This window comes from Stegodyphus dumicola, chromosome X1 (genome assembly GCF_044657685.1).
Source record: "Stegodyphus dumicola isolate Sdum_Otavi_A_Nest chromosome X1, ASM4465768v1".
Classification (NCBI taxonomy): Eukaryota; Metazoa; Arthropoda; class Arachnida; order Araneae; family Eresidae; genus Stegodyphus; species Stegodyphus dumicola.
In genome coordinates, this window is record NC_140780.1 from 61,924,463 (window position 1) to 61,940,385 (window position 15,923).

A 15,923-nucleotide genomic window follows, 5' to 3' on the forward strand; every position below is an offset into this window, starting at 1 on the left:
AGTTCTTGAGCTTAGGGAGAACTTTACGGTTACTAAAATTGACAATGCTAGTAACAATTCCAATATCATTTGAAAAAATTATTGAATACTGAATCACTTGCTGAAAAATAACTTCAGGAACCTATCACTTGCAGAATGACTAATTCCAGTGCTTCATCAATTGTCAACAAAATCAAAGCATTTCATCAAAAACTTAAAATTTCAGTGCTTACAGACTACAAATTTTCTAAACTTTATACATACCAAAATTTGTTAAAATCTCCAGTCTAGTTGTGCTTTATTGTTAATGGCACTAGAAATCACCAAAAGGCAAGAGACTATATTTTGCTCTCACACTTAAAAAAGTTTGTACTATTATTTTTGAATCGGTTAAAGAGTACCATTACAATTGGATTATTGATAACATTCCTGTTCTTTCTGCACTTAAAACTATTGAAATAAAAGCTATGAACTGCTATGATTTTTAAAATTTGTACATCTTTCTTTCCTTAATATAAAATTACAATTCCTGTAATTAGTTATTACCAAAGAATAGAAAAATTTATCTTAATTGTGCACTTTTTCAAAGCTACATTCAGTTTAGAGAACCTACTTTTCAACAAATAAATGGCATTCCTATGGGATAAAACTATTAAAGACAAATTTGTAAGCTTTACCTTTTCACAAAGAAATTTTACTTCCAAAAAATATCTCAATCTAGTTAATAAAAATTACAAATATTTTTAGGTACATTGATGATGATATTGCTACAAATACTTTTGAGAAAATAAGAACCCACAGTATTTACCCTTCTAGCTTGATTCTTAATAAAAAAATTCCATTCGAGGAGTTTTACATATTTTTGATTAAAATAATAATAAATAAATAAAAAATAAAAATAAATTTTATGTCAAAAAAGATTTCAATTTTAACACAATAAAATTAATTCAATGAGAATCTAACATTTTGAAAGAAATATAAAAATAACACAATTCACAATCAACTTCTTAGAATCAAGAATATTTGACTGAAGTTAATTATCTTCAAGAGATCTTACTTTTAGTCAATTCATTAACAGAAAATTAAATACAAAAATATTACATTAACTTTTCATAGAAGCAGGTATTAAGTATTAAATTTAATGAATATTTTGTTATGACATGACTGCATTACTCCAAACCTTAAACAGGAGAGTAAAGCAGGATGGTATCTAAAATTAGAGATTTATATATATGTATTAAAAACTTTTTTTTAATGTAAAGTTCTTTTCCTGTATAATAATTGTACCCCTAGACCGTTATTAATCAGGTTGTTTTCATTTCCAAGATGCACTGAAGCTGAGTTGTGTCAAGACTAATCTTATTATTTTAGATTTCTATAACTTTTTGCCATAATTAATCACTTGTAGCTGTTTTGAATGGCATCCTCTAACTTCTATTTTGGCACCCGTAATTTTCACCACAGTCACAAAATACTCTGTTTCAGATTACTTTTTTTTTTCCCCCATTTTTATACCAATCTAAACCTTCAGTAGTTTTTTCACTTTTGTACAATGATTTCTACAATAAATGGTAAACTCGTTCCTCCCAATTCCAACATTCATAGGAAAATGCTAAAAGTTTTTATGCCATTTCTTTTATTTGCATCACATGTTGTGTTTAGCAATATCTTTGCTCCATTTAAAAAATTAAAATAAGTTACTATGTTTTTCTAATGTTTTCACATTTTACTTTTAAATATTTTTGATGCACCATATACTGGCAATGAGTAAAACAAATTCTGCCCCCCTTTTTTTTTTGCTGACATTGTTACACTTATACAATATAATTTTAGCGAAAATGACAAGCATTGTTCCTATAGAAAATTAAGATATTAAGGTTCTTATATTTTGGCTGTTGTACATTTATTTTTACTGTATAAAAGACGTGATTTTTAAACCCAGTTTTTTTTTCATTTTTTATTAATCTTTTCAGTAATGTACATTTTGTACTATTTTGATACTTTTGATGTTTATTTCAAGGACTGAATTTGTGTTATGGTACATTCTTAACTCAGTAAGAATGGGGATTAATAAAAAAAATTGTGATTATATTTTTGTTTACTCAAATAGTCAAGAAAAATGAAATATGTATTCAGAACTTAATTTTTCATGTTCAATGTTTTAAATAATTACTCCCTAATGAGTCTGTTTGAAGCACTAAACTATGAATAATTAATTTGCAGAAAAATAAATGATTATAAAATAATTTTTAAAATTTTTTTACTTTGTAAAAATAAATTTTCAATCTTAAGCTGCTTAAACATTTGATATTTATTATATTTTTAAGTTCTTATTTAACTACTTGCTAAATAATCTCTCTCTCTCACACACACATTTTTTACGAGTATTAAAAACTACTTTTATTCAAGTTTTGATATTTATCAATATTTTCCCCACATTTAGTTGTTTAATTTACAAAACACATTGAAATTCATCTAAATTTAAATAAATGTATACATACATACTCTTTGTGTTTTGGAATAAGGAGGGGAGGGGGAATGATCATCTAGCAATGTTGAAAGGGGTGGATGGAGCAATAAGTGTTGAGATACACATATGCATGTGTTTATAAAGCTATTGCGATCAGTTTTTTACTCATGTCTTGGTAGAACACACAAAAGCTCAAATTAGCATTTTTCAAAATCAAACTTACTAATCCATTTAGTTCAGGAATTTCTTCTTCAATCATATTTATTTTACCAGAAATTTTCATCAGAGCAGCCTCGTTTTCAAGGAATGTTTGATTATATAGGTCGGTTGCTCGCTCAAGCAATCTTTCTGTTCTTCGACGATGGCCTTCAGATTCATGAAGAACAGCTCTGGAATCTCTTACCTTACTTTCAGCTTTATCTGATCTTACTTTGGCATCTTTAGTAATGTTGAAAGCACCTTCAGGGTTTAGAAAATTGTTAATGTACATGAACACAAAACAAGATAAAACTGCTACAGTTACAAATTTGATTATAGAAACATAAAAACAACATTCACTTTGATGTAAATAGTCACTCAGTTTCTGATAAGCCAAAGAAGTTTATTTTTTATTTCATCTTTATTCGCAAGAAATTTATTCTAACATAACAACATACATATCACATTTAAATATAGTAAAATGTAAATTAGGATCTATAAAGGTATATGAATATTTAAACTGACTAATAAAGTGAATTTTCCATTGCACTCTATATTTACATAATTATTTTTTTTTCTCAAGACATATTGAAAATTTCCTCTGTTATTAAAACGAAATGAAAATACCTAGCATTCATAGAATTTTGGGATTGTGCACAACTTTTACAGAAGATTAAAAAAAATAGAAAATTCTTTTCTTTCCACTAAAGCATAATAATCAGTGAAATCTCCAAGACATTCGTATGTGTTTGTGTTATCAGTACGGACTGTCATATTGCTGTACAAAAGTTTGAATCCCGAAGAAAGCACAGAAGTAAGGGAAAATGTCTATGTGGAACTAAGAAACTTAAAATAGAAGCTAAAAGTCTCTTGAGGTTTGGAGGTAACAGAAAAGAAGTCCACTCCTTCTATCCCCAAGTATTCTGTATCAAAATTCGGATGGAGTTGAACAGCGATGTTCTGATGCCTCTGCCACTTCTGTCTTAGTTTGACTCATCGTCTGCAGTGCTGTAAGAATGCAACACTGAGTGCATCTAGATTTAGTATTTCACCAGTTATGGGACATTATTACTTCACATGTGTTTCATAATTAAGGACTATTTACTTTCAACACTTTAATAAAAAGTTTTGAGCCAAGGATTAATGACAATAAGCAAGAATGACAGTATTTGAATTTAGAAACTACATCAAAGATATTCAATGATTATTTTAAAGTACAAAAATTTTAATTTTATATAAGTTTAATTTTCAATTTCCATATTCAATGTTGTTTTGAAAGTAAAGGGAAAAATAAAAAGGTTCTTTCATGTGAAGCCATTAAATTTTATAATATTAATTACATGAGTTAAAGATAAGGTTTTATCTCTTGACTGAATTAAAGATTTATTTCCCCTTTTTATACTTTTAAATACTTGAATCTGATTGTGCATTAAATATTGTTGGTTATTATGCTTATATTACCATTCTACTAGCTTTGCATTTTTTATAGTTCCATCTTGTTTTCTTTAATTGAGCCTAAAATGTGAACAGAAAAGAATTTTTATCCCTAGCTTGGCAGAAAATGTGATCAAAATTGAACCAAAAATCTGCTACTGCAGAAAAACTGATTCTAAATATCTATTTTGGCCCAAGGTAAAATCAGCAACATTTCACTTTACATTCAATTTTTGTGCACAATCAAGCAGGTAATATATTGACATGAATAAATTTTAACATGCCGAAACACAGACGTACTAAATTTAGCTTAACATTTTACACTTCTGAAAACTAGAATGTCATAAATTAAGCACAGCTTGGTGTTTTGTTCATTATTGTATTATTATTAGTCCATTTATATTTTGGCTTTATGTTATTTTTTGAAGATTGAGCTGCTGTTACTCTTTTTGGCTCCAAATTTAATACCAACCCCCACAAAATTTGAATATTGTCTTTTTTTTTTTTTTTTTTCCTGGCACAAAACAAACTGAAAATCAGTTTAAACTTGCTTCTGTGTAAAACTATGAACTAAGTATCTGTTTTTGCTTAATGTCAGGTACAAAATTGGGAATAATTCTTTTTTTACAGTAACTCAACACTAAATTTTTAATTTAGCTCAGCATTTGGTATGAAACTGACAGTACTACTCTTTTGTTGCAATTTGGTACAGCACGTATTTTTTTTGGCACAACTTGGAGCTATCATTGTAACACTGAATAGCATTTACTTATTAACTGCAAAAATATTGTTGATTAAAAAATGATAAATTTATTTTAGAATGTTAAGGAACTTGAAATAGGTCTTAATACTTTATTGCTATTCAGTACTTGATGTAAGCAAATCAAAATTTCAATATTACAAACTAATTTTTAATACAAGTTTCCAACAAAGGAAATGCTCCGAAAAGCAAAGATAAAAATTGCAAAAAAATATATACATATATATATATATATATATATCTTTCCATGCAAGAAAATTTATAAAAAAATTTATAAAAATTTATAAAAAACAATAACAAAAAAAAAAAAAAAAAAAAAAAAAAAAAAAAAAAAAAAAACTTGTAAACTTGCCTTCAACATTTGCTTCCTGTAATGCAGTTGCATTGCTTTTCAAAGACTGGGCATCACGAGTCAAATCATCTGCTCTGTTACGAAGATCCGTTAGGGCTAATTTAGCATCTAAGATCTTTTGAGTTGTATTTTCTAGTTCATGATCAACCACATCCAAATGCTCTTGTGTGACTGTGAGATTTTGCCTTAAACATCATACATTTCATTGAAAAAACTATTAAACTAATAAAAATGCAGTGACGTAGTAAAAGAAATTTAACAAATACTGGGTCACTTGGAAAGTTTTGTAGTTTTTTTGATGATAAATACAAATGAAGCAGTACACAAACAAAAAATTTCATTAAATCACATTAGCAACCATCTTGTACTATGATTTTCTACCATCTCTCCTTCAGCTGAAAATTCCACTTTTTTAAAAATAGAAAAATCTTACATTTATTCATAAAGAGGCTGCAGTGCTGTTTGAAAGTCTCCAAAGAACAGAACTCCAGGACATTCAGAAAATTTTGAAGTGACCTGAAGATATGAAAATTAAACAGGCAAGGTTTGAAGAATATGGTTCAGAGGGGTTTGATATAAAACAGCCTCACTCAATTAAGTTTTTGTCCAACAATAATTGAAATGTAGGGCCGAAAACAACTTGAAGATTGATCAACTTTGGATGTTTTATTTCAATTTTTGCTCTTACAACTGCAATTTGGGGAGAATATTTTTCCAAATTTATTGTCTGTTTGGTGGCAACAATTCACAGCACACAATACCTTTGCAGCCTCACAATGCAAAAAGCACTGATTTTTTGTGATGCAGCCCCCCCGCTCAATGTTACTAAAGATCTTTTTTGGCTTACCATGATCTTTTTTCTAGTTAATTATTGCACAGAATCTACACTGAAGTGACAAAAGTCATGGGATAGCAATATGCAAATATACAAATGGCAGTAGTATCACGTAGAAAATGTATAAATGCGACGTGCTTTGGCAGGGCTTTCATTTGCGTTCAGGTTATTCATGTGAAGAGGCTTTGACGTGATTATGGCCGCACGACGAGAATTAACAGACTTTGAACGCGGAATGGTAGTTGGAGCTAGACGCATGGGTCATTCCATTTCGGATATCGTTAGGGAATTCCACATTCCGAGATCTACAGTGTCAAGAGTGTGACAAGAGTATCTAATTTCAGGCATAACATCCCACCATGGACAGTGTAGTGGCCGACCACCTGCACTTAACAACCGAGACCAGCGACGTCTGTGTAGAGTTGTCAATGTTCACAGACAAGCAACACTGCGTCAAATAACCACAGAAATCAATGTGGGACATACGAGGGACGTGTCCGATAAGACAGTGCGGCGAAATTTGTCTTCTTTGGGCTATGCCAGCAGAAGACCGACTCGAGTGCCTTTACTGACAGCACGACATCGCCTGCAGTGACTCTCGTGGGCTTGTGAGCATATCGGTTGGTCCCTAAATGAATGGAAAACCGTGGCTTGGTCAGATGAGTCACGATTTCAGTTGGTAAGAGCTGATGGTAAGGTTCGAGTGTGGCGCAGATCACACAAAGCCATGGACCCAAGTTGTCAACAAGGCACTGTTCAAGCTGGTAGTGGTTCCATAATGGTCTGGGCTGTTTTTACATGGCATGGACTCGGTCCTCTGGTGCAACTGAACATATAATTGACTGGAAATGGATACCTTCAGCTACTTGGAGATCACTTACAGCCATTCATGGACTTCACGTACTCACACAACGATGGGATTTTTATGGATGACAATGCGCCATGTCAACGGGCCACAATTGTTCGCGATTGGTTAGAAGAACATTCTGGACAATTCCAGCGAATGATCTGGCCAGCTAGATCACCCGACATGAATCCCATCAAACATTTATGGGACATCATCGAGAGGTCAGTTCGTGTCCCAAACCCTGCACCGCCAACACTTTCACGATTACGGACGTCTATAGAGGCAGCATGGCTCAATATTCCTGCAGGGGACTTCCAACGACCTGTTGAGTCCATGCCACGTCGAGTTGCTGAACTTTGCCGGGCAAAAGGAGGACCGACAAAATATTAGGAGGTATCCAATGACTTTTGTCACTTCAGTGTATTTCTCATAACAAATAATGAGTTTTTTTATTTTATTTTTTTTTTTTAAATTTTTTTTTAAAGAAACTTCTTTATTTCAGTTTAGCTAAGAATCACGTGTTCAAACTCAAGCAAGCATATTCTGCTGTGTTAAAAGTATGAGGTATCCATACATCATAGCAGCTTACACAACCAGTCTTCTTTAAATGATCATGCACTGTACTTTTTGGACTATTAAGTCCATATGATAGTTCTTGAATTGTATTATGTGGATTTTCTGTGACAGCTTCTTTTAGTAGGTCCTTGGTTCACAGAAGCACCTTGTACAGCAAGCATTATCCTTGAGGATGGAATTTCTGTGCTTTAACTTGGTGGAGTCTGATAAGCAAACTCTGTTTTTTAAAATGAAAGAGCATAATATGATCAAAATGAACTTTTGGGTCTACATTCTTAGCACTTTATTGAGACAAAAATGATGTCAGAACACATTCTAGAATTACACAATGTGAGCAGACCCAATTTTAACATTCACTTAGATCTAGGTAACTCCTTATCAGCCATAACAAAATAATTAGAAATCACGCTTTGATTTAAAAAACCACAGAACTTTCCAGGTGAGCCAATAGATTATCTATTTTTCAATTTTTTTCTTATAACTCTCCCACTGAAAGCTTGGGCTAATTGTTAAGACAAGAATTTGTTTATTACCAACAGTTAATTTATGTAGATAGTTAATCATCAGAATTGGAATATGAAAAGGAAAATTATAATAAACTAACTTAAATATATTTCTTCATTTAATCTGAACTTGAAAGTAACCACACACTCTCAAAAGATTTAAACATATCACAAATGATATCACTTAAAAATTGTTGGTGGTAACAAAATCCTGACTGCATATATGGAATCAGCATACAATGATACATAGAAAACAAACCTTACCTATTCAGTGGGGGGAAAACTTCACTAATGCATGTAATTATATGAATTCGCTTAATAATCAATATTATTAAAAATAATATATTTTAGATGAAAAATTATGCTATGCAGAACGTTTTCATATAAAAACACGACTTGTATGCTTTTATTCAAGTTATTTTTCAACAATGTTATTATCAAACAACTTTGACATTTGGATTATTTCCACCTACACCACAGGAATAAATGAAGCATATTCTGAGCAAACTATATTCCTATGCATTCAAAACATATAGATATTTTGCTGCAGATGCTTGTTATATATGTAAATGTATCTATTATTATCTTTAATCATAACTGTAATACAGAATAGTAGATGAGCAATGCAGAATAAATGTTTGTGTACATCTTGGTAATCATCACTGAGCACATACCCAACATATAAAAACAACACATGGCACAGTCAGTCATAGATTAAAAAAGAAAATCTTTTTTGAAGAACCATGCAGTGTCAGTAAAGATATTCTAAACAAAAACATGATGGGAAGTTGTTCACAGTGAAATTGAAACTTCTATCGCTGGTAAGTGAGTGCATTGTTTACTTTCATTTGAAGTGGCTAAAAATGCATATATATAAACTATTTAAAGTCCTATATTAAATATGGATGAATTAAAGCCACCAAGTAATCTAAATTTTGAAGGTAATTTAAGCGAAAATTGGAAGAAATGGAAACAAAAATTCCAAATTTATATGTTAGCGTCTGGTGGTATTACTAAATCACCTGAAATTAAAGTAGTTATTTTATTGCATATTATAGGTGAAGAAGCACATTAAAAGTTTAATACTTTTTATTTAAGTGAAGAAGATAAGAAGGATGTTGACAAAGTAATTGAAGCTTTCGAAAATTTTTGCATACCAAAAGCAAACGAAAGTGTTGATAGACATATATTTTTCTGTCGAACACAACATGTAGGTGAATCGTTTGATTTTTTTTAACCGATTTAAAGAAATTAAGTAGCAACTGTGGATTTGCAGAATTAAAAGATAGTTTAATAAGAGATAGAATAGTAAGTGGAATTCTAAATAAAATCTCAAAGATAGCTTATTAAGGGAAGATCAGTTAACATTGGAGAAATGTATTAAAATGTGTAAAGCTTTTGAATTAGCAAAACTTCAGCTGAAAACTTTAACTAAAGAAAATAAAATAGAAGTGATCAAATGTAATAAATTTCCACCTTCAGAGGAAAAAAGTCAGCCTTGTAAGAAAAACTATCACGTAAAACAAAAGCAACAAAGTTCTAAATCTTCCTCAAACTATCAAAGAAATAAGTACAATAATCCGAAACCATGTAGAAAATGTGGAACTTTTCATAAGTTATACAATTGTCCTGCTTATAATAAGATTTGCTTGTACTGTAAAAAGAAAAATCCCTTTTCTAAAATGCGCACTTATAAAATGTTGTACCGAATAATTTAGAGCATGAGTTACATAATAATGGTAATGATTATATTTTAGCGTCAGTAGAAGATACAAATCCATTTTCTATAAATAGAACAGAAGGTTTGAAAAACTAAAAGTAAATATATCTAAATATTTATTTGTTAAGTTGGATACTGGAGCTCAGTGTAATGCGTTACCATTGCCTAAATTTAAACAATTAAATTTAAGAGATAAATGTTTGACTAAATCAAAAGTCACTTTTAAATAATTACAATGGTATTACAATTGATGTAGTCAGAAAAGGTAAATTATTATGTGAAACATCAAAAGGGAACAAGGATGAAGTAGAATTTCAAGTCGTAGCATGTGATAAAACTGTTCCAGCTATTTTAGGTTTACTTAAATTGCAAAAATTAAACCTAATACAAAGGATTGGTACAGTAAATCCTGATTCCAATGAAAAGTTACCAGAATCTTTAAAAGGATATCAAGATTTGTTTAAAGGAACTGGGAATTTAACTGGATATACATATCATATTAAATTAAAACCAGGAGCTATTAGTAAAATAGAACCCTGTAAAAACAGTCCACTTAGTTTATTAAATCCATTAAAAAAGGAATTAGCAAGAAAGGAAAAAGATGGTATTATAAAAAAAGTTAACCAACCAACAGAATTTGTGAATTTATTAGTGGTAGTAAGGAAAAAGGATAGTAATTTAAGAATGTGTTTAGATCCTCAGCACCTTAATCAAATATACTGTGAGAACATTATCACATACCAAACATTCAAGAAATTTCATCTCAAATGACAAATGCAAAGGTCTTTAGTATTTTAGATGCAAAGAAAGCATTTTGGCAAATTAAACTGTCAGATTCAAGTTGTGAATTTACTACATTTAACACTGTTTTGATAGATATTGTTTTTTGAGGTTGCCATATTGACTGAGTTCATCACCAGAAGTTTTTCTGAAATTTTTAGTGATTTAGAAGGAGTTCAAATATATATAGATGACTTATTAGTTTGAGGTAAAGATAAAAAAGAACATGATTCAAGATTAAAGAAGTTGTTGGACAGAGCCAGAGAAAAGAATATTAAATTTAATTTAAATAAATGTAAATTTGGGCTGAATGAAGTGAAATATATGGGACATATATTTTCTAAAGATGGTTTAATGATGAAGACAAAATTAAGGCTAATCTAGATATAAAACCACCAAAAAAAAAAATGTGAAAGAATTAGAAACTTTCCTAGGAATGATTACATATGTTTCTAGATTTATACCTAATGTATCACATCATGTTTTAGAGATTTGTTGAAAAAACAAGTTATCTGGAACTGGAATGCAACACATGAAAAAGCATTTAGAAGACTAAAGGATGTCTTAGTAAATAAACCAGTTTTACAGTATTATGATATAAAGATGCCAGTAGTTTTACCTGTAGATGCATCTCAAGAAAGACTAGGAGCAGTCTTACTGCAGAATAATTTACCAGTAGCATATGTATCTAAGACATTAACAGATACACAGAAGAATTATGCTCAAATTGAAAAGGAAACTTTAGCTACTGTATTTGCGTATGAGAAATTTCAGCAGTATATATTTGGAAAATATATTACTGTGGAAAGTGACCATAAACCACTGGAATCAATTTTCAAAAAGCCATTAAATAAATGCCCTGTAAGATTATAAAGAATGCGTATAAGATTACAGCTATATCAGTTTGAAATAAAATATAAACCAGGAAAAGAACTTTTTATAGCGGATGCATTATCAAGATCATTCACTGATAAAGGATCTGATTTCTTTAAAGGAGACATAGAAGCTCATTTTGGATTGGTTGTAGAATGTATACCAATGTTAGAATGGAAGTTTTTCAACTGGAAACAGAAAAAGATGAAGAATACAAGTTTTAAGAAAATTAATTAAAACTGGATGGCCAGATGAAAAAAGTATGGTTCAAGAACTGGCAAAACCATATTTTAACTATTAAGAGAAGAACTATCAGAAGCAAATGGGTTAATATTTAAAACTTCCTGTGTTGTTGTACCAAGAAGTTTATGAAAAGATATGTTAAGCAGAATTCATTATGGTCATTTAGGAGTAGTAAAATGCAAGATCAAAGCAAGAAAAATATTATATTGGCCAGGAATGTCGAAAGAAATTGAAGATTTGGTATTGAATTGTCAAACATGTTTAAGTTTACAAAAAGCTACTAATAAAGAACCAATGATATCTAAAGAAATACCAAATGGTCCATGGAAAGCATTGAGAACAGATCTCTTTTACTTTCACGGAAGGGATTATCTAACAGTTATAGATTATTTTAGCAAATAGGTTGAAATTGGGCATTTGGAAGATTTGATCCATTTTTGCAAGACATGGTATTCCGAAAATAGTATATTCGGATAATGGTCCACAATATAATTGCAGGAAATTTAAAGACTTTGCAAGAAGATGGAATTTTGAAACCAGAACTTCAAGTCCAAATTACCCACAATCTAATGGAATGGTTGAAAGACATATTCAAACTGTCAAAAGAATGTTAGAAAAAGCTGTAGTTGACAACAAGGATCCATATTTAGTATTACTGGAATATCGTAACTCTCCTATTTCAGATGAAATTAAGTCACCTTCAGAATTGATGTTTCGAAGAAAAGTAAATGGATTGATGCCTATAAAAGAGAATTTCGTCCAAGCTAAACAATATGAAGACCATAAACAACATTTACTGAAGAGACAAACCTTACAATAAAGTTATTATGATAGGAATGCAAGACAGTTAAAACCACTGAAAAAAGGTGATCATGTTTACATAAAAGAGAAAGGGAAAAAACTAAATGAAAGAGGGATACAGAAGAAACAGAAAGACCACGGTCATGTAGGATTATAAGAAGAGACGGAAAAATTGTAGAAAGGAACAGAACAGACTTTCTTAAAGGAAATAATCAGAGAGAGTTTGCAATACAAAATAACTATGAGAATGAAGTTATAGATGAACCTGAGATACCTGAGAATAGCAGGAGCACTACAAATTTAGATGTGCCTGTAAGTCCTTCAAAACCTAACAGAAGTGTTGGGTTACCAAATAGTGAACGTATAGTATCATCAAATTTTTCAACTATGTTACTCAAATCTGGTAGGACTGTTAAGAAACCTTATTATTTAAAAGAATATGTTTAATTTTACTATTATTATTTTTGATAAAAAAGGGAGATGTTATATATGTAACTGTATCTATTATAATCTTTAATCATAACTGTAATATAGAATAGCAGATGAGCAATGCAGAATAAATGATGTTTGTATACCTCTTGGTAATCATCACTGAGCACATACCCAACATATAAAAAACAACACAATGCTCATTGCAGCTGTCTATAATAAGTTTTGGAGAAAATTATTCTGCGAGATTGAAATGCTATCACAAGAAATTTCACATGAAATGAAAAAAAAAAAAAAAAAAAAAAATGTGTTCATTTTAACAGTTACATGAACCTTATGAACTTTCTGAAGTTCTTTCTTTCAATCTGAACGAATAATTACTAGCAGAGAACAACTATGATATCTGTACTGAGGACACATTTCCATTCAAGGCTTGGCTATTTTTACAGTCTATTCCATCTCTTCGGGGTGACAAAAAGCTATATTAAATGCTGAAACCTGGAAAAAATGACCAGTAGGTTCAGCCATTACCAAACAAAAGTCAAACTGACATGTGCTTGTAAAATGGGAAGTCTTCAAATTAATTAAATAAATAACAACATGCAAGACTAGCTTTACAAACAGGCAACAGCATCGTCTTAAAAAAAAACTGCTCTCAATCTGTTACAGTGCTAGTAAGGTGCTCTTTGTCAGAAAATGATTCAATCTAGCATTAAACAAGTTAAACTACCTAAAAAGTCAGCAAACATATGCTCAAGGTCCAATAAGATGAAATTTCTATGCAGAGTAAAGTTAAGAGAAATCACATGTACTGAAGGGGCAGAAGTTAACATTAGTTGTGAACTCTGACATGATAGCTTGTCATTTACATGATAATGCTGCATATATAAATACCTTAGTTGTTCAACAATATCTTGCAAGTCTTCTACATCAGATCCAGTAATGTTTGCAGCAGCCAGAATTTCCCTAACTTCTTCCAATTTAGATTCCATGGCAGAAAACTCTTTAGAATAGGCTCCGGTAATGCCAGTCTGCTTAATATGGCTGGCAGCATCAAGCAGTTGTTGAGTTTGATCTGAAAAATCAGAAATGATATGCATAAAAATTGAGTATTTTATTACTCGATTTAATCAAGTATTAAACATGTTACATTTAAAAGGTAAAAGTATTTATTAGCGCCACATACACATAATGGAATTCCATTTTCATTTCCTACACAATAAATGAAAATCTTTCATTGCACCAATTCATCACTGAATACAGCGAGAATTCAGGTTCTGTTACAAATTTGATAAGGTGTCTAAACATATGAATATTTTATTCTTGAAGAGGTTGGCTGTAAAAATGTTTCAGGAACCTTCTATTAAACCATTTAAATAAATATAGGAACCAAGTGTCAACGACTACATTTTTCAAAAACGAAACAGCAAGAATAAAAACCTGAAATTGATACTTCACTCAAAATTAATAATTACATCTAAATATTGAAATAACTTAAAATGCAATTTTTAAAAAACACTAAGTCATCATAAGAGTCTGCTAATAATTACACGAATAAACATAAATTTAAATAGTGTCAGTTTTCAAGAATTCTTCATGTAAGAAAAAGGGAGGAAACAGTATTGAATAACTTTCAGTTAATGCAGAATTTTAGGTCTGTATTTAACTTTTTAAACCCGGTGGTACAGCAGTTGTACCGGGAAAATGACTTTCTTTAACGCCGGCTGTGGTACAAGTATCATACCAGCATTACCCTCCCTATTTTAGAGAAATCGCCTATCTGTAGATCTCTGCGTGGTCCATTGTCGCTACTCAGAACAGCCGCCTGCTACGCACTGTTTCCCTCTTCTTATCGGTTTGGCTAAATTTTGGCAAAAACCGCAGCTTTCGTTTCGCGGCAATATACTAGAAAATCAAATAGAAGCTATCTCTTTCTCAAACGTTAGAGCACGGTCTCATAATTTTAGTGCTAACTTTTTTAGTACTAACTTTTGCTATGATTAAAACTTCAGCGATTTTGCACGCTGTTTAAGCTAACCACATTTAATGCTTTTTAATCTTAGCAAATATAATTAGATTAATATTTTAGATTTCATGGCCTTCTAGAAAATAGGTAAAACCGCTTTTATCGTTTAGTTCCTTTTTATACTTATGAATAATAAGATGTTATTTTGCCTCTTTTTTGGGGAGTGTATAAAACCCTTAAGAACTATTAACTCGTTCGAAGTGCTTCTATTATGCAGTCAATTTTGTCTGATTTATCAAGAGATAAATAAGAGACAATTGCATGCATAATAGTTTTTGTGATTTTTCATTTATTGTAAATTAACTAAAACCAATTTATCTTTAGACCCTCTTTTAGGATAACGTCTCCTAAAAAGTATTTAAATATCATTAAAGCTCACGTAACTTCTAAATTGAATTAAAACATCAGTTACTTTACATAAAACTTTGGCCAGTTTTATTTGCTGAATTCTTATACTCAAGAGATAAAGAAAATTCATAAAAGTTTAATAAAAAAAATTTATCTTTAAAAAATTAATGTTATTTTTTCTGTAATAAGGTGCATGTCATCTTACTATTAAATGTATGAGAATTAGGATTGAATCACAGGAAAAAAAAAACGCTTTCTGCTTAAAGTGATGGATGCTTTCGTGTAAACCTTTTTAAGAGAAAATTGCTCGCATTTACGTTCCTGATGAAAAATTCCACATGTAACCAACCAATTCTCCGGGTTTGATTGGATTAATTTTGTTCGCTTACTGGATTATATCAAAGCACACAACAATTATCTGTATAAGGGGAGGGATGCCTTCGCGGAAGACTTTCTAAGGGAAGCTGACTTGTATTTGCGTTACACATAGCGAAAAACATGAATACAACCCTTTAGCCAGGATTCAAACACGAGCGAGCTTTAAGTATTCAGCCACCTTTACTGCTCTACTGAATGGCCTGTAAAAAATTGATAAAGAAAAAGTATTGATATAACCGGTTTAATTTACTAACCTATATTTCTCAATCGACAGTACATAAATTAGGCATATGAGGGGATTATTTGTGAATAAATAAATTGTATTGCATTTTTCTCCACTATTTCATATTATGATGGAATTATTACAAATT

At 30.7% G+C, this 15,923-nt stretch overlaps 1 protein-coding gene across 5 annotated transcripts in view; it reads right to left on the minus strand.

Annotated features, from left to right (window-relative positions):
• Positions 1–15,923, minus strand: part of LanB1 (laminin subunit beta-1) — a 157,635-nt gene that overhangs the window by 25,435 nt on the left and 116,277 nt on the right. For all 5 annotated transcript variants that reach the window (XM_035368911.2, XM_085807483.1, XM_085807482.1 and 2 more), the window contains 3 exons: positions 13,695–13,875; positions 5,194–5,378; positions 2,673–2,908 (listed from right to left, as the gene is read on the minus strand). In XM_035368911.2, coding sequence (XP_035224802.1) covers positions 2,673–2,908; positions 5,194–5,378; positions 13,695–13,875 — 602 coding nt within the window. The remainder of the gene's footprint in view (positions 1–2,672; positions 2,909–5,193; positions 5,379–13,694; positions 13,876–15,923) is intronic.